Below are 27,188 nucleotides of genomic sequence, written 5' to 3' on the forward strand. Positions count from 1 at the left end.
CATTTTAGCTCAGCTGCACTGCTTCTTCACTTTACCCCCACCGTGGGACCTTGATTGACTGTGTACCAGGGCGGTGACATCGCTTAGTGACACTGGATCCACGCAATCTGAATCACCTAGTTGGAACAAGAAGTCACAGATGACTTCAACTGTAAAATCATAATTAGCAACCGAACACTTTTAGCATTACTGTGGAAGCTCATATTGTTGCTAACGAACCTCGGCCCACTCAGACCGTTAATCGTTTTTCTGAAAAATTCCACAGGATGGCGATCTTGCTCAGACTTGTTGCGTACCAAACCTTCGCCGGGCGTCAAGCTCTCTTCTCCCCAAGGTTAAGAGCCTGGCTCCCGACAGGGGTCACTTATCAGACTGTGGGAAGAGGCTGCCGGGAGCTCAGCTACACCCACGCCACAGCAGGTCACCGGGATCTACGACCCGGATTGCGCCTCGTTCCGTAGCTGCCCTGACTCTGCCTGATGCCCGATTCCACCGGGCCAGCCACTGAACCCCCGGCTCCACGGGATCCTAGACTCAAGGAGCCCGCGGTAGCGGCGGAGGTCCCCAAGTGCTCGGGGTCTCCCGGTGCAGCCCCGCGTGGCTCGCTGGATGACACCGGTGCCGGATTGCACGGCGGTCAGGAGGGCTGTGCCAACCCTGTGGCTCGCCCGTCTGCTACCCCGCACCCCAGCAGGGTCAGGACCCAGACAGGGCGTCCGCTCTTGAGTTTCTGTTTGCCACGTCCAAAGTCAGGGCACTGGAAGAACCGGGGGCGCTTTGCGTACCGCCGCCTCCAGGCCAGGCCGAAGCCCATGACAGCCGCGCGGCCACCCAGAACCTATTCACTGCGCTCACGCCAAGGGCCGGTGGGTGGAGCGCCATCCGTGACGTCACGAGGCCCCGCCCACCAAGCCGGCGCGTATTTAAAGGTTCGCTGCTCGCTCTCGCTCGCACAAGCGGAGCTGGACGTCAGGGTAGACAGTAGGGAGAGGACTGGGGCTTGAGGGCCAGGGCTAGACCGGACGCGTGTCCGCGCCTCGGAGGTGGCAGTAGGCAGTGTCGGGTGGCGAGGCTGCGATGGAACTCCTGCGGACTATCACCTACCAGCCAGCCGCCGGCACCAAGATGTGTGAGCAAGCGCTGGGCAAAGCTTGTGGCGGGGACTCAAAGAAGAAGCGACCGCAGCAGCCTTCTGAAGACGGGCAGCCCCAAGCCCAGGTGGCCCCGGCGGCCCCGCACCACCATCATCACCACTCTCACTCGGGACCCGAGATCTCGCGGATTATAGTCGACCCCACGACGGGGAAGCGCTACTGCCGGGGCAAAGTGCTAGGCAAGGTGAGAAGCCGCCGGCGCCAGGCTGCGGGGCGGGAGGGCGAGCTGCCCGGGCAAGCTGAACCGAGCAGGGACCCAGCGCCCGCTTTGCTCGCTCCTTCGGCTGGCTGGTTCCCCGAGCGACCTGGGTCCCCCTCCTGCCCTCCTGGGCTTCTGTGCGCCCACAGCGCTGGGGATCGGCTTTGTATCCTCAGCTACGGTTTCCTCCCGGTCTAAAGGCGGTTAGTCTGGGAGGGTTAAAGGCGTTCTACCTTGGCCCCGGCTCTCACTACCTGATCCCCGGGGAGCTAGCCTGTCAAATTTCTTCAGAGGGCATTTTCCACCCTTTCCCCTTCCACTCCCTTCTCTTTAGAGTTCTTTGTAAAGGGGAAACGAGAAAACTGGTCTGGTTTCCAGGAATGTTTCCCTTCCTGAAAAACCAAAGCAGATTATTCGCTCTACCCACCCCTTGTTCCTCAAATGTTTGGTTCCCCCCCCCCCATTTATGTATTCATTTATTTTAAACGTTGGCCCTTCGGGATTTTTCTTTTTTCGTCATGCCCAATTCCATCTCGGCTTTGTTTCCTCTCAGGGTGGATTTGCAAAGTGTTACGAAATGACAGATCTGACAAACAACAAAATCTACGCTGCAAAAATTATTCCTCACAGCAGAGTAGCTAAACCTCATCAAAGGGAAAAGGTGCGCATGACTGTTGAGTAAAGTATTCTCTTTGTGTGCAGGGGATGGCCCTACCCTGTTAGAAAAATGTCTTCTGCATGTGTAAGCAATGTCTTTCCAGAACGATGAGAGGCCAATAAGCCTTATCTTGCTTTCCCCCCCTTAGATCGACAAAGAAATAGAGCTTCACAGAATTCTGCACCATAAGCATGTCGTGCAGTTTTACCATTACTTTGAAGACAAAGAAAACATTTACATCCTCTTGGAATACTGCAGCAGAAGGGTTAGTGTTAACTCCTGGGTCAGCGTGCTTGCTAACAGAAAGCTGGGGTGCTGTTTGGGTTACATTTTATCTGCGATCTTGGCTGCAACAGTTCATTCTTCTCCCAGAACATGAGCCTGCCTCACTAGACCAGCCAAGGGAAGACTGCTCTAGGTAACTGTGCTTGACATGTTCTCCTTTCTCCTCCTCTTCCTTCTAGTCCATGGCTCATATCTTGAAAGCAAGGAAGGTATTGACGGAGCCGGAAGTCCGATACTACCTCAGGCAGATTGTGTCGGGACTCAAGTATCTTCACGAACAAGAAATCTTACATAGGGATCTCAAGCTGGGTAAGCCCTCTACCGCAGCAGCTGGGGGAGGGGAGGAGGGAGGGAACTTTGCCCGGCCTCTATCCTCTTTACTGTGCTTTTTGAATGGGTGCCTCCAATGGAAGGTGCTGGCCTTCAAATGTGAACCTTTTCAAGGGAGTTCATGTTTTGTTTTGTTTATCTTTCAGGGAACTTTTTTATTAATGAAGCCATGGAACTGAAGGTTGGAGACTTTGGTTTGGCAGCTAGACTGGAACCATTGGAACACAGAAGGAGGTGAGAGGCATGTCCTTCCTGGGTTTTGTGGAGACCAAATACACCTCTATTATTAGTTCATAGAAAGGTAGTTCACACTACAATCTGCAAAACACAGCAGTGTTACTGAAAGGAAACCAATGCCTACTCTGAGTTAGGTAACTTACACCTCTGAATTGATTATTAAGGCAATCAATAAAATAAATGTTCAAGTTTGCCTGTTTAAGTTTGCATACATATGCACGCACAGTCACACATACACACACTTTCTGGTCTCTTTTGGTTAAAAACACCTGGTCATAGGGGCTGAGAAAATTATACACATAACCAAAAGAATCGTGGTCAAATAAAAGCACCGAAAAATAGTGAAGTAGAAATTGAGCAAAGAATATCAAGCTTCATTTCCCATTGTGTCATCCCCAGTGAAATAAGTTTTATTAAAGTCATGTTCCTAAGGAGATCTTTCTATATTCTGTCTTCTCAGAACAATATGTGGAACCCCAAATTATCTCTCCCCCGAAGTCCTCAACAAACAAGGACATGGCTGTGAATCAGACATCTGGGCCTTAGGCTGTGTAATGTAAGTAAATGCACCGGAATGCCTCAAGAAAGCAAATCTGACTCAGCGCTCCTTTTTGACCATTCCTGAAGATGTGCTTCTGTATACCCAGGTACACAATGCTGCTAGGAAGACCTCCATTCGAAACTACAAATCTGAAAGAAACCTACAGGTGCATAAGGGAAGCGAGGTATACAATGCCGTCTTCGTTGCTCGCCCCTGCTAAGCACTTGATAGCTAGCATGCTATCCAAAAACCCAGAGGACCGCCCCAGTTTGGATGACATCATTCGGCATGATTTCTTTCTTCAGGTCAGCACACTCTTTGACCTTTCCTTTCAATTGTGTGGCATTGCCCTGGTTGTTGGAGAGGTTTCTGACGATCTCTGATCTCTGGTTCCACAGGGCTTCACTCCAGACAGACTGTCTTCTAGCTGTTGCCACACAGTTCCAGACTTCCACCTGTCAAGCCCAGCTAAGAATTTCTTTAAGAAAGCCGCCGCTGCTCTTTTTGGAGGCAAAAAAGACAAAGCAAGATATAATGACACACACAGTAAGTTCTCAGCTTTTCTCCCTTAAGTCTGGCAATTCCACTATCGTATGTGTGTACTGCTGACCTTCGACACGAATGGAAGAGGAAATACACAGCTAGAATTGACTGATAGCTTTTGTTCACCCCAAAACACTGAAGGGTGCTGCCTGCATGGCTGCAGCCAAGATCAGTGATGACATCGCCCCAAGTCTTGGTCCACCCTTGTTGAGATAAGCTAACATGCGCAACTCTTTCCCTTGATTTACAGATAAAGTGTCTAAGGAAGATGAAGACATTTACAAGCTTCGACATGATTTGAAGAAAGCGTCCATAACCCAGCAACCTAGCAAACACAGAACAGATGAGGTATGCTGGGTAAACACATAATGAAAAGGTCATTTCCATGCTTAGATAACCAGCATTTTGATGATTATTGGGCCGAGGCAATGCTTCTAGTCAGGGTAGCCCAGCAGATTTCTCTGGCGTAGACCCAGTGCTCTTCGATAAGCTTTTCCAGTAATTACCGTGATCTTATGCTAACCTGAAATTTCAGATGGAAATAGACCTAGCCCTTTGACTCACTGTTTGGCTCTTCTCTCCTGTTCCAGGAGCTGCAGCCACCTCCCACTACCATTGCCAGATCTGGGACCTCCACAGTGGAAAACAAACAGCAGATTGGAGATGCGATTCGGATGATAGTCAGAGGGACGCTTGGCAGCTGCAGCAGCAGCAGTGAATGTAAGTGCTCAAACCGAATTTTAAATAAACCGTGGGACTAGTGCTGAGTAACCTCGGTCGATTTTGTAATCTAATTTACGTAGAAATACAGTTATAGAATTAGGGAAAAGGCATTGAGTAGCCGTAATTTCTCTCTGTGTGTCTTTCAAATTAGTGGAGGGAAACAGCATTTCCTGATCCCGAGGTTTGATTGTAAACAATGTTGTCATTTCCGGTTCTGTGACTTTGCAGGCCTGGAAGACAGCACCATGGGAAGTGTTGCAGACACAGTGGCACGGGTCCTTCGCGGATGTCTAGAAAACATGCCTGAAGCTGACTGTATTCCCAAAGAGCAGCTGAGCACTTCCTTTCAGTGGGTCACCAAATGGGTCGACTACTCCAACAAATATGGCTTCGGGTACCAGCTCTCAGACCACACTGTTGGAGTCCTTTTCAACAATGGCGCTCACATGAGCCTCCTTCCAGACAAAAAGTAAGTGTGTCTGCTTAACGCAATCTGCCAGCCCTCTGCCGTTGCACTAATGAGATCTGGAAGGAGTGATGAATGACTTCTAATCTTTCTTCTCTCTCCTTCCTGGTTCTCAGAACAGTTCACTATTATGCAGAACTCGGCCAATGCTCTGTTTTCCCAGCAACAGATGCCCCTGAACAATTTATCAGTCAAGTGACCGTGCTGAAATACTTCTCTCATTACATGGAGGAGAACCTCATGGATGTAAGTACCGTGTTAGAGATGTGTGAAGCAGTCTAGACCCAGTAGCACTGCATCCCTTTGAAGTCTGTTTAGTTGAGATTCTCATGCCTTAGCTTAGATGCAGTGCGGCCTCAATCTCTTTGAGGCAGAGCCAGGAATCTCAGGCCATTCTGAGGCTTAAGTTTGAGAGGCCCTGTGTAATGTCTACACTGTACAGTTTCAGAGGCCTTAACCCTCTTCTGATTTCTCCTAGGGTGGCGATATCCCTAGTGTTACTGACATTCGAAGACCTCGGCTCTACCTCCTTCAGTGGTTAAAGTCTGACAAAGCCTTAATGATGCTTTTCAATGACGGCACATTTCAGGTAACTGAGTCTTTTATGGACCTGAAATCTTTCTACCTAGCTACTTTGCTTTTGTGGCAGAACCTTTATTACTTGTTACTCAGCAAGTTCTAATGTCTATGTCTATGTTTTTAAAGGTGAATTTCTATCACGATCATACAAAAATAATCATCTGTAACCAAAATGAAGAATACCTTCTTACATACATCAACGAAGACAGGATATCTACAACGTTCAGACTGACAACTCTGCTGATGTCTGGCTGTTCGTTAGAATTAAAAAACCGGATGGAATATGCCCTGAACATGCTCTTACAGAGATGTAACTGAAAACCTTTTTTTTTTTATCTGAGCGGACCTCATGGGACTCTTTTCCACTGTGAGATCAACAGGGAAGTCAGTGGAGGGATACAGAGCATGTTAGAGAAATCGGACAGGTGTTGGTACGAACCCAATCCTCTGGCCTGCTGGACTGCTGGAACCAGACCAGCCTAAGGTGGACAGTTGACTCTGGACAATCTTAAGTGTGGAGCCGAGTACAGTTTTCCCGAAGAGACCTGTCTTTAAAGGGTTTAATCAGACAGTTTTGCAGAAAGATGCATTGCCTCTGAAGTTCTCTCTGCTGAGAGTGTTTTCAGTTGGAAGACTTGGAACTGTGAATATACTTCCTGAAGGGGAGGGAGAAGGGAGGATTGCTCCCTTCGGTTTAAAGGCTACAATCAGAGCAGCTTTTAGCTGCTTAACTGTGAACTATGGCCATACATAATTTCTTTTTTGGTTATTTTTGAATACACTTGTGGCTGGAAAAGTGCATTCCTTGTTAATAAACTTTTTATTTATTACAGCCCCAAGAGCAGTATTTATTATTAAGATGTTCTGTTTTGATTTTTTTTTTATGTTGACCATTTTGAACTCTTGGCAATAAAGAGTATGAAATAGACACAGTGGTGCCCTGTCCTTATTCCTACACAACACCGCAGCATCACCTCAGATACACAAGCAAACTAGAAACCTCTTTTCTTTCCCTAGTGACCCTCCTAGGAAATCAGTCTTTAATGTCATAGTTATAATAACTTGAAGAGTATAAAGCTATTGTCACTCTTTACAAGCTCCCCCTAAACAATTGCACTCTTTCCAAATCCTAAACCACTTTGTGCCAAAAATAGCTATTCAAGAATCATTTAACTTACAGCCGAAAGTCAGAATAATCCTGTGCAAAGAGACCCCTCATCACTAAATGAGTAGGTTCGGGAGGTTTACCTTAATATGGGCAAAACTATGAGTTACAATGCATGCATCACTGAGATGTGGTACCCAGCGTTCAGCTGCCTAAGCACTGCCAGTGCCTCTGGTAACTAAGCTTCATAATCTAGTAGCAGGAAATGCGAGGCAAATCTGACACGGTTTTTCTTTCGGTGAAAGGTGTAGAAGCAGTTGTTTATCCTGCCTCTCTGAGCACACAGTGACCTACACAGGACCCTAAGAAGACTTGTTCAACTGTAATCATACTACAAGGAGAATCACATCCACATTCTAGAGCAATTTACACTGTGATTGGGAGCTATATGTTTACCTGAAGATAAATTCTGTGCCTCATACACTCTTACTGAAAGCCACATCTCAGAGACTGCTATGGATATCGGAAGTCCTCAATTACCTTTTATTGCTTTGAGATGTCTATGCATCAAAATGTGTTTTTTAATGACTTTCAATGATGGCCAAGCAAGACTAAATAACAGGTGTGTGCAACATTAATCTAATTTTATGAGGAGAAAACAAGCAATAGAGTTAAAATAGTTACACACACACACACACACACACAAGAACAAGCAATAGAGTTAAAATAGTTACACACACACACACACAAGAACAAGCAATAGAGTTAAAAGTTACACACACACACACACACACACACACACACACACACACACATCTTTTCCTTTTGAGATTGACATTGGAACACCGCATGTTACTTTAAGGTGTTAGAACAGAGTTACTCATTCTTGGAGTTACTGAGTATATGCTGTGTGGCGGGGTACAGGCTCCGGCCTTGAGTGCAGTACACCTAGGTCTCTTTTTGCCCTGCAGGGAGTCTCCCAAAGGTAGACAGTGGGTCAGCCTTGGTCCGATAAGAGCTGTGATGTGTTGAAAGTGTGCACTGGGTGCTGTGATGATTGAGAATGGGAATCAGGAAAAAGCTCTGATTCCGTGGTAGACTCAGAAACAGCTTCTGCCAGAGAAAGAAAATCTTTATGCTGTGGTTGTGTGTGAGGGCCAAATAGTTTTGAAAGCCAAGAGAAGCCAAATAGGTTTAAGCACGTGAAATAATATAAAACAAGAAGCCGAAGACTGGAGAGTTCATAGCAGATGTATGCATGCTAACTTGGTATGTAATTTAGAGGCAGCAGCTAATGTATTTCTCATGCATCCCGATGCATTAAAGCTGCTGAGTAGGGACCTACTGAGGAGTATTTTTGGTTTGTTTTAGGTTTAGATTTTTGTTTTATTGAGATGCTATCTAAGGCAGCTTGCAACTCAGTATGAAACCTATTCTGGCCTGGAACTTGGTAATAATTTTCCTGCCTCAGCCTCCTAGTGAGTGCTGGAATTACACACATTTGTCACCAGGTCTGGCTTGCTGAAATTTAAAATAAAAGAAAGGAGTGTATTAGATCTACAAAATGTATCCAGGTAGCATAGATGGAAGGGATGAAGAACAAAATAAACAGAGGGGGAGCCCAAACAGGAAGGAGGTGAGTCACGTGATCCAGGAGAAAAAAAAAAGAAAGACAGGTTATCCTCTCCATTGGCCCAGTGGGGGATACGGATGTAGGTTGAGATAGCAGTTGGATAAACCCATCTGTCTCTCCAGAGTGTGATTTGGGAGTGACAAGGTGCAGAATAACACCCTGGGAATGGGAACACCCCAGGGATTGATTCTTATTGTCTATCCACCCAACAACCTTTGCATTTGAAACTGCAGATGGAATCTCCATAAAACACAACAGCAATAGTACAATGTGACCATGGAGGAGAAGGTTAAATATTACCAAATAACCACCACAGACAGAGATGCCACAAAATGTCCCTAACATCTTACTGAGCAGATTTGGTCTAAAGACTTTTTTTTGACTAACTACAGTAACTCCTTGCAGGACATAGCTGAGAAAAAGACAAAATCAGTTAGCCTTGTGAACAGCAGTAACTACCTTCAGCTAAGCTTGGTATGGCCATGACATAGATGTAGTTACCCAATACTCACAATGTATATATTTTAGGCCCCTCAAGCCTTCCTGAATTATTTCTCAGTGTAGTCTTAAGTCTGCAGAACAGGAAGCATTTTTCAACAAAAAAAAGCTTCAAAGTCTGTTCTGACCTTTCAAAAACAGCATGAGTTTCAATAAAAAGCCATCTCCGAACACTGGTCCCTGTTTGGTCCTAAGAAAGCAATTAATACATCAGAGGTGCTCAATAAATACTCCTCTTGCTCTGGTTACCCTCTTGTTTCCCATGTGCATGTCACCCTCTTGTTTCCCATGCACATGATGACAGGACTCCTGATTACCTAGGACACAAAGCAAATGTCTCCTTGTTTCTTGCCTATCCAGTCTTCCTTTCTTTATGAGGCCTGGTTCAACCAGGACAACAAAAATAATTGTAAACTGTTCAAACAGAAGGAATTTAAAGGAGAGCATTGGCTTATACACACTGAAACAGCTGCACCACCAAGCAGGAGTTACAGAGGAAACCCAGATACTAGCAGCAACTGGAAATCATTACTACCCCAATGGCTATAGATATCCAGAAACAAGTTGGATTGCTGAGATCTGTGGTCTTGTAAAATATACAGCCATTGCCTACCAGGATTTTAAAATCATGGAACAAATAAATGTAAATATTGCTGTGGAGGGCCTCCTTACATAGTTGTTTGAGAAACAAGAGGAATACAATATTCTGGAAATTTCCTCCTTGCTCTTCAGCTTCCAACTATCCACATGAGAAGGAGTCAGAAGAGGATCCTGGGAAACACAGTTCCAAAGGTGGATTCTCACACTACAGAGCCAAGGAAGGAAAGGCAGGGAACCCATGTGAGGCTCAACCTGAACTCTCCTCTCCTTTCATTTGGTTTCTTGTCTGAAATCCCAGAGTGAGGTCACTGTTTGGAGCAGCAGTGGCTCACACAGAACCCACACAGGTCTGCGTCAGATGGGGTGCTATAGCTCAGAGGAGAAGTGGACACACACTCTTATCCCTAATCCAGAAGCTGTCATGATGGCTGCTTGCAAATAAAAAGTTTTCTTTGAGGGACGACCACTGGCAAAAGAAGCCACACGTAAGGGCAGGACCGATGCCCAGTTGGAGATAGTCAACAGAGAATGGACATCTTGGTAGGTTTGTTGTCTCTTGGTATTAAGGCAAGGCATTTTTGTTTTTGTGACCCTGTGTACCCCCCCCCCCCTACCTTACAGGACCTTTGCATACATATTATTGCTCACAGTTTGGGGGGTTTATGGAATTCCTGAATGTGTGAGTGTGGGTGTGTGTGAGTGTGTGTGTGTGTGTGTGTCTGTATCTATATGTGTTTCCTATGTATTTCTTTGGCTCTTATTCAGCTGTTTTGTCATATTCTAAATTGTTTGTACTTATTTATTTTATCACTTTTAGATACCTATTTGGTTTCTAAGAAGAGACAGAAAGGATGTGGGTCTAAATGGGAGGGAAGGTATGTAGGAATTGGTAGAAAGACGGAGGAAATGCCATAATCAAAATATATTGTATAAAATAAACTTTTTAATAAAAGGAGGGAACAAAAGAAGAGCTATAGTCATTTGTTACTACAAGCAGTGTGATATTTAGAAGGGGAGGAAATGGTAGAAACATTAAAACAGGGTTTATTTGTACTAAGGACTATATTCATGCAATATCAGATAAGATTTTGTATTATAGAGATATTATTAACCTATTGAAAACTGAGTGACTAAAAATAAATAACGTATGTGAATAAGATACCCTTAGGAATCAGTTATCAGTCCTACATGGCAGTTCAGTATGTAGGAGAATGAATATATATTTTTAAAGCTTGTAACATCTGACAAGCCATCTTGTTTTCCTTTGCTCGGATGATATGCCAATCTTTGTATGATCAGACTCTTGTTTCTTTCTAATGTTTTTTAATGCCTCATTAGCTTTCATAATGGAATGAATTTCTTTGAATTTCCACAACTTAATTGTATTTGTGGACTCAAATACAAAAAGTAAAAGTTCCATGTGAAGCTTTGGACTACAATATCATGGTTCATCAGTGCTCAGAATTCAGCTCAATAGGATATATGGATTTTGCCTCTGGGATAAGCCTGATAACACCTTTCTGTATAAAGCAAAATTGATTTGAATCTTTGAGGTACAAGAGAAAATGGAAAAATTACTGAGTTATCTCTGCCATGAAATACTGGATGATTAGATATTTTAAGCCAACCATGCAAGTGAGAACAACTGTTTCCAGCTAGGCCTATAACAAATTAGTGCTTTGAGAAGTCAGGACACATTTTGTTTGTTAAATAAAACAAAATGCACAATGCCTCTCTTTTGTGTTCCCTTGGGATCTGTAGCTGCAAGTTGACCTTCATGGTTGAGATTCTAACACCGACATGCCGTTAGAGGCCCACTGAGATATCAACTTGTAGGATGTGCAAGATCACACTACACAGAAAGACTGAAACAAACAAGATCGGGTGAGTTTTGAGAACTTTGAACAGAGAAGATGTCCAAATATGTCAAGAGCTGAAGGCTTGCCAAGTCCAGGCAAGTGACACAGTAGCTGGGAAAGGAGCCAGTCAGACAGTTAGATGATGGCAGAGCTGTTGCCTGGTGAATGTGTAACCAGCAGGTCTTGGTAAACCAGAGAGAAGCCTGACTTGGTGTCTTTGCTGACTCTGACTTCAGGACCCCAGAGTGACGTCACTGCACATGGAGATGGAAGGAGATATATGACCGCATGCCATCTCAATCATAAATACAGATTTAGAAAAAGACAAAAGTAACTCCAAGAGACAGGAAATAGTGAAGATGACCAGGTAACAATGCGTTACCAGTATTTATCCATTTAATATTGTATTTTATAGTTTAATTTTTAATGATGGTCATGTTAGCAATTGAATTGCATAATTCCTGAAAGTTTACTGGTCATTCTGACGAACTTGGGTAGACAAGATCCTGTGTGGACAAAACCAATAACTCAAACTTAATAAAGATCTCTGAGAACCAGGAGATTGCCCTACATTGTGAATAAGCAGCAGACTTTGCTGTGGTCCTGTGAAATCTCCAACAGTAGCTTGGCCCGTGGTATGAAAGGCTTGGATACTTCCTCCTAACCATATGGTATTAGAGGGCATCTCTTGGTTCAAAACAACTCCAAAGCTAGAAAGGACACTGTCTGTGTGTGTGTGTGTGTGTGTGTGTGTGTTTAACTGAGATTAAGGATGTGATTCTAGGTTCACAGTTAGGGATCCACTGGAATACATGTGTAGGCTAAGCTTTTCTAGGTCACAAGCAAAAAATATTTAGTTTCTTAAGTAGTCAAAGTATCATCTATATCAGAAACCAAGAGTGCCAAGTATGGTGATACATATGTTTGAAAATACTATAAGAAAACTATTTTATGTTAAGCTATGATTTTTTTTTAAATATATTATCATGGTTTGAATATGCTTGGCCCAGTGAGGGGCACTATTTGGAAGTATGGTTTTGTTGGCATAGGTGTGTCACTGAGGGCTTGGGCTTTTACACCCTAGTCCTATCTACCTGGAGGTCAGTCTTCCACTACCAGCCTTCAGATAAAGTTGTAGAACTCTCAGCTGCAACAACAACAACAACAAACCACCAAGCAAAAAACCTCTAAGCTGCCTGCACCATGCCTGCCTAGATACTGCCCTGTTCCCACCTTGATGATGACAGACTGAACTTCTGAACCATGTTGTCATTGATAAGACTTGCCTGGGTCCTGATTTCTGTTCATAGGGGTAAAATCCTAACTAAAGTGTATCTATATACACTTTGGTGTTTTATATATATATATATGTAAAGAGTGAAAGTAATTATGGCAACAGAATCAAATGTTAGTCTCAGAAACATCTCTCAAATTTTGAGCTCTCATGTTAATGGTATTTTCCTGATCTTGTTTCAAAATATTCCCCAGTTGTGTTCCAAATCCCATAACAATGGCAAATTGGAAAATCCCTGAGGAAAGATGCTAGGATAAATAAATTTAAATATTTATTTTTTTAAGTAAGGAGTTGTTGAGAGCTTTATCCATATTGATTAGCTCCATGAGAGGAAGGCCTGGAACCCCAGGAGAGTGTGTGTATGCCAAGAGAAGCATATTGTGTGGCCCCAGCAAAGGGACAGCAAGTCCAGGAGAGGGCCAGTGTTATGTGAGAACTTTCCTAATTGTATTTGCTTTCATTGTAATCACCTTTGAAATTTCAGAAAACGTTCCTTGGGAACGTATTTTATCAATAAATGTAGTAGTTCATTTCTCTTCTCCTTTTTCCTCCTCTCTTCTCTCCTCATCTCCCCTTCTTTCTCTTCTCCTCTTCATTTTTTCATCTTTCCACTTTTGGTAAAGGGTCTCATTATGCAGTCAAATCTGACCAAGAACTTTTTGTATAATCCAGGTCAACCTCTTTCCTCTGCTTCCCAGAATTGCAAGGATGGGCTTCTACACTTGAATATTACTCATTGTCTATAATCAATATTTAGTTCTGAATGGCAATGAAATCCAGAAAGCAAGTTTGTCTGGCAGTAGGATGTCCCCTCTAAAACCATAGTTCTATAGGTTTTAGATTTTTATTCACATTTTTACTCACTAAGAAAATTTCCCTTCTGAAGAGAAAAATGCATTGACCAGAAACCAACCCAAGAGCAACTTTGTAGTGTAGACCCTAGCTAGGTAATAAGGATTGGCCTAGCTAGCTGTTAGATGCTTCTATTTTTTTAAAAAAATAATGACTGACTACAATGATTAAAATGAATTGAGTCTATTTAAGCCTTGGTGTGTAACAGGCACTTGAGATTAAGAAAAGATTGTCTTGGCAGTCCTTCATGTTGACTAGCCCAGCTGTGCGAGCACGAGGCTGCCTCCTCCTTGACGCACCTCCTGAGAAGAACTGGCCAAGCACAGCTTGTGGGAAACTCCCAGTGAATGTGTAAGGGCAGTAATTTCACTCTTGATCACAGTCAAGGGAATCAGAAGTGGCCAGAGCATGATTTTCAAATTTAAAATTTAAAATTTCTACAGAAAGCCCAAGTTCAATAGAATTTTTATGGGCATGGTGAAGAAAACACATATATTTAGAAATGAATAGTTTCGTGGAAAATGTCAGAAAGCACAAATGAGTCCACACATAAAAGTGTTTTTTATAAGAACTGTAAAGCATACCATTCCTTCAGTGGCCACTATATGTTTTAGGATATATGAGGCTGATTAGTGACAAAATTGTCTGGTTTTTATAATTTATCTTCTGTGCAAAGGTTACTGAGCCAGGTGTGGTTAAGTTTTCCCAGGTAAACTGGGATACACACTTATTCCTCACATATAGGCATTATATTTTCTGCACTAACCTGCTGTTTATTATTGGTGAATAAATGTCTCTTTAGAAACATTGTCAGCCATGTGATTTTTTAATCGCATCCCACACAACCATTGCTCAAGTTACCGCGCCTTTGTCTTGGTGTTTGGGAAAAGAAGGCTAATATTGTTCTTCATATTGTGAGTATCTATGACATTGTTTTATGGTTCATTAAGCAAAGCAACAAAAGAAAATGGATTCAGGATATACAAACTTACTCATATTTTAGGTCACACTATGTCATGTGGTACTTCATAGGCTTAAGAAAATTATAGTTATTTCAGTAAAAATGATTGACAGTCAATGGCAATATGGTAAACAAAGATGAAAGACACGCATTGGAGCGGACATGATCTCACCAGCTCCTAACCAAAAAGAGTCTGACCCATAATCAATTGCCAGTCTTCTGGATTTGAAGGATCGGGGCTGCAGTAAACAGTAATATCACTTTGTGTTAGTTACAAAGAGAACAGACAAATAAAAATATAGACTACTTGCTTCTAGGAAAAGGGATTCCCTTCTGTTTATGGCAGACATCATTGAGAAATAGCTCATAAGGAATTAGACGAAACAGAAATATGCTCCAAGAATAACAGAACCTATTGACTCCATTGTGATCACCATGTCAGCATTGGGGGTGGGGGTGAAACTTGCATGGTGATAAGCATTTAAATTTAGCCACAGGAGTTTCTTCTGTCAGCATTAGTTGAAATATCCTTGGTAACTAAACAAGCTACAGTGTTGTAATTGTTTACTTAGAAACAGAAGTGATAGCACGCTAGTCTTCTGAGTTCCTAGAAACATCAAAAGGGTTTCACCTTGGACACACACATTGTTAATGGTTTAGTGATGCATTCAGAATGGCAATTGAGCTGATTTATTTTATGGGCGTAGGTAAGGGCTGCAAGTATTAGGAGCCTTGAATAATTCCATAGCAGCTGGTACATCTGAGTGAAGTATAATCGATCAGATAACAATTTTCAAAAAGATTCATGAGAGCTTTTCTGATCTAAGGGGCTTTTCCTTAGCGCTTGTTCTACAAAGATAGCACGTTATTTCCCACCATTGCATTTCTAGTTTATTGATGAAAGGGAAGAAAAATAAAAATCATGTGTTAGAACAATAAACACCAAGACCTTTGTTACATGTACCTAAAGACTTACAGCGGGTAAGTCCAAAGGAACAGTTTTCAAATCTTTTGCCTGTATAAACTCTTTCATCGAAAACCTAAAACTCTATGATATGTAAAAAATAACCTACTATGGGTTGCACCACAGTGTTCAAATTCACTAAAGAGGATAGAAATAAACTTTTATTATCATTGTAGACTAAAGTCTTTTTTAATATATTGTTTATTGCACCAGAAAATCTGTCAAGTTTAAAAACACCTGCTACTCTTCCAGAGGCCTGGAGCTCAGCTCCCAACATTAAAGTCTAGTGTCTGCTTACTAGGGTCTGTAGTTCCAGCTTTAAAGAATGCAAAGCAGCTCTGACTTCTGTGAGAACACACACTCATGTGGTTCTCTTCTCTCTTTCTCTCTCACACACACTCACACACACAGTCACATATAGTCACACACAAAGAGTTACACACACACAAAGTCAGACACACAGAGTCACACTGAATCACATACACACACACACACACACACACACACACACACACACACACACACACACCTACCTTAATATACCGCTATTTCAGTGACGCAGAAAGTTTTTTTCAGTAAACCATTGTAAAGTTTTCAGCACAGCATTAGATGTGTGAAAATTCTTTTCCCAGCACAGATGTCTCATTGCTAATCTGAAGGGAAAGCATTCTGAGTGTGTGCTTGTTCTGACAAGAGCTATTGGGAGACATGGACAGGTGGGAATCTCATTGTATAGCTGTGGTCTTCTCTACTGGCTCCATTGAAAACACTGGGTGCTTGTTTGAAATAGGTGTAGGATGGACAAAAGAAAGCTTCCTGACAACTATATGGAAGCTCATCGCTTAATTAAATAAAAGTACCACAAAAGGCACAGCGACCGAAGACAAACACACTTGGGCAGTTGTCAGGAGGAAAAATTAACAGTTTTTTCAACCCATTGAGCTAGGCTTTAATGTTTAACAAAATTAAGTTAAGATATTTTCTTTCCTGGACCTTTTCATGAAACACTGGCAGTTAGGCATAAAGAAAACATGATTTCAGATGTTTTTTTTTGGGGGGGGGGGATATCTTTCTTACTTTGAAGGCATTTACCAGTATATAGACTCATCTTGTTGCTATAAGGAAGAAGATAGAAAAACTAAATAGTTTTAATCAGCTTCAGAAAAATGTACTTTCCACAAAATATTTAATGATGTACAGCTCACCCATAAAAACAGTTCTTTGTCAATTTTTGGTTTTGTTAGAAAAATGTTTCTTCTCAACGAGAAGGAAGGCCAGAAAGTGGATGATGCCTCAGTCCTTCTTAGAAGGAAGAACAAAATATTCACAGGAGGAAATGATGGGACAAATAGAGGAGCAGGGATTGGAGAGAAGATCATCCAGAGACTGCCTCACCTGGGGACCTATCACATATGCAGCCACTAAACCCATGAACTATTGCCAATGCCAAGAAGTGCTTTCTGGCAGGAGCCAGATATGGATGCCTCGTCAGAGGCTCTGCCAGAGTGATACTGATTCAGATGAGGATGCTTGCAGGGAACCATTGGACTGAACACAGGACCCACCACAGCTCCCAGAGACTAAAACAACAACCAGTGAGTTCGCATGGAGAGACCCATGGCCCCAGGTGCATATGCAGCAGAGGACAGCATTCTCTGGCATCAGTGGGAGGAGAGGCCTTTGGTCCAGTGAAGGCTCGTTTTCCCAGTGTAGGGAAGGCCAGTGTGCTAAGGTGGGAGAGGACAGTTGCGAGAGGGAGCACCTTCATGGAGGCAATGGGAGGGGAGGAAGGATGGGATTGGAAGACAGGGGATAACACCTGAAATGTAAATACAGAGAATATCCAATTTAAAAAAAAAAGAAAGAAAAATGCTTCTTTATCATCTCAAGGTCAATGTTCATACCAAGGGCACCTGTGTGGAAAACTTTTCTTTGGTTCAGCTGCTCTTGTATGTTCAATATGAAAGTTTGCACTTCTTATCTTAAATGTCCTTTCAGGAATTAGCACACCAGATCAAATTTACAGGTCAGGGTTGTCTCCAGGGCTTAATGGTTCCATCCACAATAACTGGCTTGGTTAAGTAGACTCATCCATTTGGAAGACTTCAGCTGTCTGGCTGCCGTACCCTGGGCTCTTTCTGCGAGATTGCATCCCCTCCAGTTTCCCTGTGTAAGCAGCCTGCCAACCTGACTAATAATGACTGTCCCTGGGATTGACAGTCACCAGGCCCACCTATGCTTCTCAGCCATTGCTGTGTTCTGTAGTGCAGTCACACTGTTTCTATCACAGTCGCTCCAGCTTTGGCACTTGATGCTTTTTTTTTTTTTTTTTTTATGAGCTAGTGTCTGAAGAACAAGGTGTTACTTAAAAGGAGCAATAGCCATGTTCGTATCCAAAGTCAGGGAAATCAAGGATGCTGCACAGAGGTAAAAGATAAGGCATCTGAAGTACAGAGCTGTGAGCTCGGAAAGTTCATTTACTGCCTTGGCGATTACATTGAAAAAGAAAAGCAGTACCCTCCCGGCATGCATCGCTGACAGCGCCTTAGTAAAGTGAAACACCATATTTACAAACCAGCCATATAACTCCCATGTTTCTTAGCATGGCCCTTGACAACACTTCAGAAACGCTAGTCCATTGGCTTGGGTTGTAGTTTGTGTGTCAGGTATCTTCCTCCACGTGATCATGGCTCAGTTTGCTCTTGATGGGTGACTGCTTTTCCTGAAGATTATGAGTATAAATAAAATACACTTATCTCTGTCTCTGTTCTCTTCATCACAAAACTGTTTGAAGGTGCCCCATAATAATTCACGGAGACAAGCAAATCCTGGGACCGACTCTTCTACTGACTTAGGTGTTTGTTCTTTGTAGAAATGTGGCCCCAGCTAGAGCAGCAGAAAGGAAGGGGAGGGGCTATGGCTAGACAGCAGGGGAACTGTTCACTTGGCTTCCTTGCTCATGAGCCATCTTACTTAGACCAGGTCTCCCTCTGAGTCTACGTTTGTCCTCATTTATAAATGAACACAAATGCTTGCCTTCAATCCACACACCCTTATTATGAGGATCCCAGTTTTTGATGTATCTTTGATTTTGCTGTTGATGTTTTGGGTTTTTTTTTTTTTTTTTTCCTTTTGTTTTTCTGTGATTTTTTTTTTTTTTTTTTTTTTTTTTTGTCTTTGTTTTCTGAGACAGGGTTTTATTGAGTTTCTGAATATGGCCTAGAACTCACTATCCAGCAAGAGGCTAACCTTGAGCTCTTTGCAATCCTTCTTGATAGACCTGACTACTGGAATTACAGACACGAGTCTCTGTCTAGCTCTTGATATACTGTTAGAAAAGGCAAACCACAAAAGTGCTTTACTCAAGTGGGGCAGGCAGAGGCTTCTGCTGAGTGTCCTGGGCGTGGTCTGGTGGTAGGAATGACCTTGTAAGCAGGAAGCTGAGATGAAGTCTGAGTGCGAGAAATAGTTTCCATGTTCATTTCTGGGATCTCTCTTCAACTAGTTATTACAAAATCTTCAGCTTCCACATTTCCTCTCCTCTCTGTTCTTGGAGGCTGCAGGGGACTTCATGCTGGTATTCAGATGTGGCTTCTACATGGGGGCTGGGGAGCAACTTACATAGTGTGCAGAAGCTGTGTTTGAAGCTTTGTTGTAACAAATTCATCAAATGCCTTACCATGTTTAATACACTTTGATCATTTCTACAAACATATGCCTTTAATTTTTCTTTGAACTTTTATTGTTCAAATAAGTGTCCCCTACTTTCCCTTCCATTACCAGATTATTTATAATATGTGAATTTTTATCACAGTCTTAATATTTTCATTCTAAATTTTCTTTATGAACAAAATGAGATTATTCACACAGGTACAAGAGATATAATGAGATATAACTAGCAAAACTAATCAAAATGTTCTGAAGGGCAGCACGCTGTGTGGATAAGGATGAAGTGGGCATGGGAAGTACAGCATCAGCACCAAGAGTCATGTTTTATCTCTCCAAATGCACATCACTAATAAACTGTGCTTATTATATGAGACAGGGGATTAGGTGATGCTCAGTTTATGTTTGAAACACCTCCCTTTTCATGTCTACAGATGTGGATGTGCTCAGAATGAGAACCTAGGCATTTAATTAGCATACAGAAGAAAGCCATTTCTAAAATCTTCTTAATTGTATGTGCTGTGCCTTCTCAAGGGTAAATATATTACACTTTAAAAAAAAAGATTAAATTTTAACTCCTTTCCAAATAGACACTTCAAAGCACTAAGTTCCGTTCCCAATATGTGCCCTGGAGGCAGGCGCCCCAGATTAAAGAAATGAACCTTGTGTTGTGAAAGTTACCCCAGAGGATTTTATTGCACTAACATCCTTTTTATTCATAAAGAATTTATGTCAAACTTATTTTCATGTATACTCATGAATATGCTAATATAAATTTTGTTCCTATGCACAAATGAGTAAATATTTTATGGGCAAAATTAGTTCACTATCAGGCTGCAGATGCTGACCCACATGCCTTTTGGAGGAACTTCATAAGCATGCACAAGGCTGCACAGATCAGGTTATTAGAGATTTGTATGCAATTCAGGCTTATTTAAGTTTGCCTGAAACCACCGAATCATATTTACTGATATGAAGTCTCAATATATATTAAACAAGTCCTGCTTTTATTTCCTGAATAGTAGTTCTAGCATTTCAAGATGAAAAGTCACAATTTACTTAAAATTATCTATATTTACCATTTAAAGATATAGTTCTATAGAAAAGAAATGAAGCAAGAAGATTGAGTTAGGGACACAATTATGGAAAACGAAGAATTATAAGATTTGTCAAGTTAATGGAGAATTCTTATTAACATGAAACACAACAAAACAGAGAATTAGATGCCAGTCAAGGAAGCACTGCACACAAGTGTCATATTAATCAAGGTGTCATACACACATGCCCAAGTTTTCTTGTCTTAACATTTCAAGCTGATCGCTAAACACTAGTATCAATTAAATAAGGAAATCCAATCTTTAAATATCAAACCACAAAAGGTTATAATGTTTCTACTTGTTGAGTCAGCTGGCAGGTTTCCGAGTTTGCAAAGATTTGAGAAAGCGTGATTGAGCCAAGAGGCCCCACTGTCTCCTGTCTGTGGGTGGTTTTAGGCAGAAATAATGAAATGTACTTAGCTCAGCTGAGTCAGGCTGCACCTTTTGTTCTAAGTGAGTGTTTACCATCTCCACGATTAACCACCCAGTGCCTGTTTTACTCAAACCACCCTCTTCATCTAGCTTATCTTTTTCTCATCCTTCCCAAATGCATTGATTATGATGTTTATGTAACAGGATAACAGTAGCAATATATACAGTTTATCAAGGGCTTACCAAATGTCAATTTCTGTCCTCCGTATTTAGCATTTCATTTTTACAGTAGTCAAGTGGATGGAAATGCAGTTGACGAACTGGTCATAAAGACATAGGGGTGTGTTCAGCCTCACAAAACTGACAAATAGACCTGGAGAGAGTATAGTTGTAGGGATTTTAATATTTATGTGGAGAGCTAACAGTTGAATACTTTCTCCCATAGTTTCCCAATTGTTGAACAAATGGACACTTGTGGAGTTACATATGTTCATATACATTATGAGGCAACATATGGATTATCATCAAGTGACAGTGTAGTTGTAAGGACTGTCTGGACTAAGTGACACAGGCTTATAATGGCCTCTGCTTTCTGTTGACTCACTAAGTGTGACCACATGCCTTATGATTTTAGTGTCCTCTGAAACTTAATCAGGTGTTTTAGATACTTGATAGAACGTCAGAGTTCCCATTTTTACTGCATAGTTCCTAAATGTGTGTGTGTGTGTGTGTGTGTTTTGGGGGGACCAACAAATGTATTAAAAGCAATACCAGGAATTTATGAAGGATACAAAAGTTGGGATCCATTGTCTTGCTATCTTTGGCTAAAGAAGTCTAGTAATCTCCCAGAGAAAACCTAAATCATATGAAAAAGAATAATCTACCATTGCCTATTCCTCATTGTCATGACCTCTTCGGGAAAGAGAAAAAGTTTTGTTTGCTTTGTTTTGGTTTTCTCGAATGAATTTCAGACATCCCAGGTCCCCAAAAATAATTCTTAAAATATTGGAGGCCACACACTTACCACTTAGAAAGAATTCCTTAGTAGGTGTTTCTTGATTATGTGTTAACTCCTCTGAAGACAGACAGCTAACACTTGGAAGCATTGAACCTAAGCCTTAGAGAGCAGATACAAGGAAGATTTCTGGAGCTTTCTGCTAACCAAACTTCACAATTTGGGAACTTTGGATTCAGTGAGAGACTGTGTCTCAAAATGTAAGACTGACTATGGAGACGGACACCCAACTCCAACCTTTGGCTTGAACACTTGGGCATCAACATATACACTCATGCATACAAATGTGTACACAATTCTCAATACTCCCCCACCCCTCCCATACACACTCATGCCAGAATACCAAAACTAAAACACCAAAACAGAACAGCCTCCCCTCTAGTCCAACTTGAATTCTGGCTTTACTGTTTGGCAATTCAGAGATCTTTTCAAACCTTCCTTAACCCTTCTCAGTGTTTGCCTTTATTCATTTTATGCCTATTTTAATGAGAAATTTAATGAGAAATACATTAATATAATATGAGACACATTGTAGGCATTCTATAAATATTGGCAATGATGGTGGTTCTTGTACAGACCAGTCATTATGTGATTCTGCTTGTGATCTTTTCAAAGCTTGTTGAGTACAGTAGACTCAACTAGAGCTTCACAAGCAGGGCTTCAGGGGAGGAGGGACACCTAATTTCAGGGTGTAAATAAAACTGCAGGAAGTGAAGGTCACAGAAATTCATGTGTGATAGTTCGTATATGCTTGGCTCAGGGAGTGGCACAGTTGGGAGTTATGGCCTTGTTGGACTAGGTGTGGCCTTTTGGATATGGACTTTAATTGCCTTATCCTAGCTGCCTGGGTGTCATTCTTCCAGTAGCAGCATTTAGTTGATGATGTAGAACTCTCAGCTCGTCCTGTACCATGCCTGCCTGGATGCTGCCATATTCCTGCCTTGGTGGTAATGGAGTGAACCTCTGAACCTGTAAGCCAGCCCCAATCAAATGTTGTCCTTATAAGACTTGCCTTGGTCATGGTGTCTGTTCACAGCAGTAAAACATAAACTAAGACAACTTGGCCACTAACATTCATGGAATCTTGAAGTTCAAATAACCACAAAAGAAGACCATCCAAGTTCACAGCTGCAAGAATCACAAAATAAAGGATTAAAAGTCTTCATCTGTTCTCTTGTAGAGCTTACTCGGTGGTTTGTTAATGAAAAAGGGATAATTATGTGGCTTTGTATAGCTTTTGCTTCCAAATTTTGTATATATTGTTATCGGTCAATTCTAATGCAAGGGGTTTCATGGTAGGAAGCTCCTTCTTTTCCATTCTGTGAAACACAGAGAAATGTCAAAGACAAGAAAATATTTGAATGCATTACTGAACAGTGGACATTTGCTTTTGGTGAATTATCTGTTCTTCTGTCTAGCCAGATACTTCTATGAATTGCCACTGCAACTTTGCTATACACATATGGCAGCTCCCACATGCAACCTTGTAATACAACCACTGGTCACTGTCCATCTCCACTTCCACAGTGAGACAGGAGGTGTAAGTTAAAACAGTGCCCTGCCCTTAATGAACTTTCATTACGTATTCACCCATTACATGTGAACAAATGTATTGAGGCATTTGAGTTTTGTTACTCAGTCTATTATTGTTTTATGGGCATAGGAATCTGTAACGATTAAGAGCTCAACTCAGACAGAGAAAGAAGGAAGGATCAAACAAATACAAACAGAATGGCTCGTTTAATGATTCCAAAGAAATCCTTGGAATGTTTCCATGAAACAAAAGCATCAAAAGCAAATGTTGACATTTCTACAGAGGTTGACTAGCAGCATCGTGGCACTGGCCTTCTGCCTAACTGCTGCTACCCAAAGAGAAGATGATTTTATCTCCTACTTCCGCAGTGGATTAGGACATCTCCACTTCTCACTGGGAGATTTGTAAAGGTGCACGATGGAAAGGCAATGTGCTGAGTTCAGATTAACTAGCAGAACACACCTAGGTCCTGCTCTGATGTCACCAGTGATGAATCACCGAATCTATTTGGCATGACCCTCTGCAGATTGGCATGGTGATGCTCTTTGGGGCTACTTAGAGATGTGTATATTTGTACACATTTGTGCTAGCATGTTATGTGCTCACATAAAAAGCGACCAGTTCCCAAATCTGCAGGCAGTATTAAGCTCTTAGAATATGAACACACTCTGTTGCCTACATCTTCCTGAGATTTTTAACTATTAGAAACCCTTAACCAATTACATTTTCTTTATTTTGAAAATGATTTGGTTGCTTTTTCCTAGATGGTTTGTGCTATTTTCTGGAATCATAGTTCATCTCAACACAGGCTACTTTTCTTGAACATTAAAGTATGTAAACTAAAGATAGAATCTCACTTTCAGTGAACTTACAGACTAGCAGGCTTCCCTTCCTTCTGTAGGAAGTAGCTGTTGTCAAAACGAAGAGGCTCTTGTATAATGGGAAAGTGCTGTGTGGAGCTTCAGGGGTCAGTGTGTATTATGACATCTGTCAGTCCCCAAATGGTTCTATACTCCTCTAGAATTCTGACATATATAATTGGAAATCCTTAATAATATTGGATCTAATTTTATTTTAAAAAAGCATGTCACATACATATATTTTAGTTGGGAGGCAGTTGCACTTTGAAAAATGTAGCTTTTTTTTATTTTAAACCTGTGGGGCATGCTTCACTGAGAGAGCTGTTAATCTCCAAGTCAAATCCTTTTACTAGGTAAAAGGTGACAGCTTACTGAGCTTCTACCAGGAAAATTATAAAAAAGACAGCAGCTGGAACTGATGTTATCTGGTTTTTAACTCTTCCTACCTTCCTACATTTTTGTTTGGTTGGTTTTTGTTGTTTAGTTGGTTAATTTTTGTTGTTTGGTTGTTTTTAATTTTTTAAAGCAGGAAAATCACTTGGACTTTCAAACTTTATTGAAAAAGCAAGCAGGAAGGGAATTAAACATTTATAAGATATATTTATTATTTTTCTGACCAAAGTGCAATGATTTTTAAAATCTTTTAAAACAAGTAACCATGAAAAACATATTCCAAAAAATAAAATTAAAATGAAAATTTTAACCATTAGACTGCTTTTTCTAATTTTTCTAACTCTGTATTTAGTCTAAGAAACAAAACTACAAACTTTGAACTATTATTAAAATGAGAACAAATTAGTGTAAACTAGTGAATGTGTGTCAAGGGTCTACTTCTAGGAACTATGTTAATATCAGCTGAATGATGACTAGCCTGTGTCAGAGCATAGGAACACAAGTCACAACTTGTGATCCTTGTCCCACAGCTTATATCAGAAGAAAGCTGACAATCCTGCCCAGGCTCTGAAGGCCCTGTCCCCTAATTCAAACCTTGGAAGCAAAGACTATGCCCTGCCATACAACTTTGCACAAACTGTAATAAATCAATCTCTAAGTTTTAAGTTTCGACAGGAAATGGTCAGTCATTTGGTAAGTATAACATTGCTAGGAATTTATTTTATGATTTTTTTTTTTTTTTTTTTTTTTTTTTTTTTTTTTTTACTAAACACATTGAGCAAGAACTAGCTACACAGAAAGTTCCTTTAAATTTGATCCACAAATTCACTTGGCAGGTTGGAAATTTTAAATGTGCAGCAAGAGGATATGAAAATACCAAATCCCAACACATTGCAATTACAAAAGAGATATTACGCTTGAGCGCTCGCGCACACACACACACACACACACACACACACACACACACACACACAAATTAGCTCACAGAAGAAAAAGACATAAAAGAGATAGTCTTTTAAGACAAACAAGAATTAGCTGATGCCCTTCATTTTGTGAGCACCCTAATACGTAAAATGATTTAAACCTAAATTCACTGTGTACAATGAGCACAAATTTAAAAACCATATTATTTGTCTTACTGTTTGTTTTTCTAGGTATTAATTGAGTTGTAATTTCTGAAAGATTAAAACTGCCTTAAAAGGGGGTTTCGAGAACAGCTATCAAAGCAACATTCAAGCATGATTTCAAAGATGTCTTCAGGGTTAATGAGTCTTCTTTGTCAAAAATCTTCACAACTTCACCGAAAACTTCATCCACAGATTTAGCAGCATCTATTTTCTTGACTTTCCCCATTTCTTCACGTAAGTCAATAGTTGGTTTTGTTGAGTCAAGATGAGTCTGAATTCTCTTCCCAAGCTCTTCCTGTTATCTTGCCTTCTGCCACTGCCTTACCTCTTTTCAGTACGATCTCATTATTACAGTCAATAAACAAAAGATACATCTGCTTTCCCATCCACGGTCTTGTTCCAGCCCTGAAGGTTGTCTTCATCTCTTGGAAATCCATCAGTCAAGAATATATTCTTATGAGCATCGGCAGCCATTGTTCAGTCCATTTCTTCTTTAATAAATTGATGGTTATCTCCACTGGGACAACCTTCCCTTCTTTAATGTACTTTTCAAGAAGTTCGCCATAGGGTGAGTCTGGATTCTTCCTTTCAACAGAAAGAGAAAGGACTGAAGGAGTTGACAGGGTCAGCAACCCCATGGGAAGAACAAAATTATCAACTAACCAAACCCACAACTCCCAGGGACTGAAACACCAACCATTGAGCGAGCATGAAGAGACCCATGGCCCCAGGTACATATGCAGCAGAGGACGGCATTCTCTGGCATCAATGTGAGGACAGGCCTTTGGTCCAGTGAAGGCTCATTTCCCAGAGTAGGGGATTCAGTGTGCTGAGGTGGGAGACGGTGGTTGAAGAGGGAGCACCTTCATGGAGGCAATGGGAGGTGGATGAGAGATGGGATTGTGGGAAAGGAATAACATCTGAAACGTAAATGCAAAAAAATATCCAATAAAAATACAAAAATAGAAAAAAGAAAGAGAGAGAGAGAGAGAGAGAGAGAGAGAGAGAGAAGGTGTGTGTAGCCGTATTTCTCGACAATGTGTGCACACTGTGTGCACCGGGCCAGCCCAAAGTGAACTCGACCTTCATGAGGTGGAGAGGGCAGAGGTGCAGTGCCGGGGGTGAGCGGCGGGAAGCCCCAACCTAGAGATGCAGCAGAGAAGAAAGCTGCTCAGCATGCAAAGCACGCACCCCTCTGCTGTGTGTTTCTGTTGTGGTTGTTCTTTGGTTTTTATTATTGTCCTTGGAAAGCACACAGTGGGCAGTGTGCCAGACCTCTCTGCCTGTCTGTGTGGCTCTTTTAAAAGGGAACTTGCCCGCTAGTTAGTTCTTAGTGTTTCCCGGTTTGCAGCTATACTTTAGAAACAGATAAAGCTGGAGACAATATGAGGGGGAGAAGATCAGTACTAAGTTGTTAATTGTTCCGGAGGGCGAGTGGCCCTGAGGGACAAGCATGGTGGCTCCAGTGGCTGCCTTCTGCAGTGCTGGCATGAGGAACCAGTACTGACTGCTCATTTTCCGTATTTTAGGACCTACTTCACATTCCTTACTCATCTGCGGCAAGGCTTTATTTTAATCTTCTGTAATGTTAAGGAAGAACAACCTAAATGTTTTCCCACCCAAAAAAAAAAATGTGTTTCTCC

General features: G+C 41.6%; 1 protein-coding gene and 1 pseudogene across 2 annotated transcripts; one reads left to right on the top strand and one right to left on the bottom strand.

Annotated features, from left to right (window-relative positions):
* Nucleotides 1–978: 978 nt before the first annotated feature.
* PLK2 (polo like kinase 2) lies at nucleotides 979–6,643 on the top strand. Its single transcript, XM_080933819.1, has 14 exons — nucleotides 979–1,338; nucleotides 1,907–2,014; nucleotides 2,160–2,276; nucleotides 2,476–2,605; nucleotides 2,773–2,860; nucleotides 3,324–3,419; nucleotides 3,511–3,709; nucleotides 3,803–3,950; nucleotides 4,198–4,295; nucleotides 4,538–4,667; nucleotides 4,899–5,139; nucleotides 5,253–5,382; nucleotides 5,615–5,725; nucleotides 5,842–6,643. Exons 1-14 carry the CDS (start codon nucleotides 1,078–1,080, stop codon nucleotides 6,031–6,033), a joined length of 2,049 nt encoding a protein of 682 aa, XP_080789945.1. The 5' UTR covers nucleotides 979–1,077; the 3' UTR covers nucleotides 6,034–6,643.
* An 18,969-nt stretch (nucleotides 6,644–25,612) lies between these two features.
* On the bottom strand, nucleotides 25,613–27,099 carry LOC308433640 (UMP-CMP kinase-like; annotated as a pseudogene). Its single transcript has 3 exons — nucleotides 26,953–27,099; nucleotides 26,548–26,688; nucleotides 25,613–26,152 (listed from the first exon to the last, which is right to left on the bottom strand). The product of its transcript is annotated as a UMP-CMP kinase-like (transcript).
* Between the last annotated feature and the right edge of the window lie 89 nt (nucleotides 27,100–27,188).

Source organism: Micromys minutus (assembly GCF_963924665.1).
Source record: "Micromys minutus genome assembly, chromosome: 20".
Lineage (NCBI taxonomy): Eukaryota > Metazoa > Chordata > Mammalia > Rodentia > Muridae > Micromys > Micromys minutus.

Bases quoted from the DNA above. Each gene is read 5' to 3' on its own strand.
- PLK2 (XM_080933819.1), top strand. From the start codon at position 1,078: ATGGAACTCCTGCGGACTATCACCTACCAGCCAGCCGCCGGCACCAAG. The intron at 2,606-2,772 runs GTAAGCCCTCTA...TTTATCTTTCAG, and splicing joins ACATAGGGATCTCAAGCTGG to GGAACTTTTTTATTAATGAA. The intron at 5,726-5,841 runs GTAACTGAGTCT...ATGTTTTTAAAG, and splicing joins TCAATGACGGCACATTTCAG to GTGAATTTCTATCACGATCA.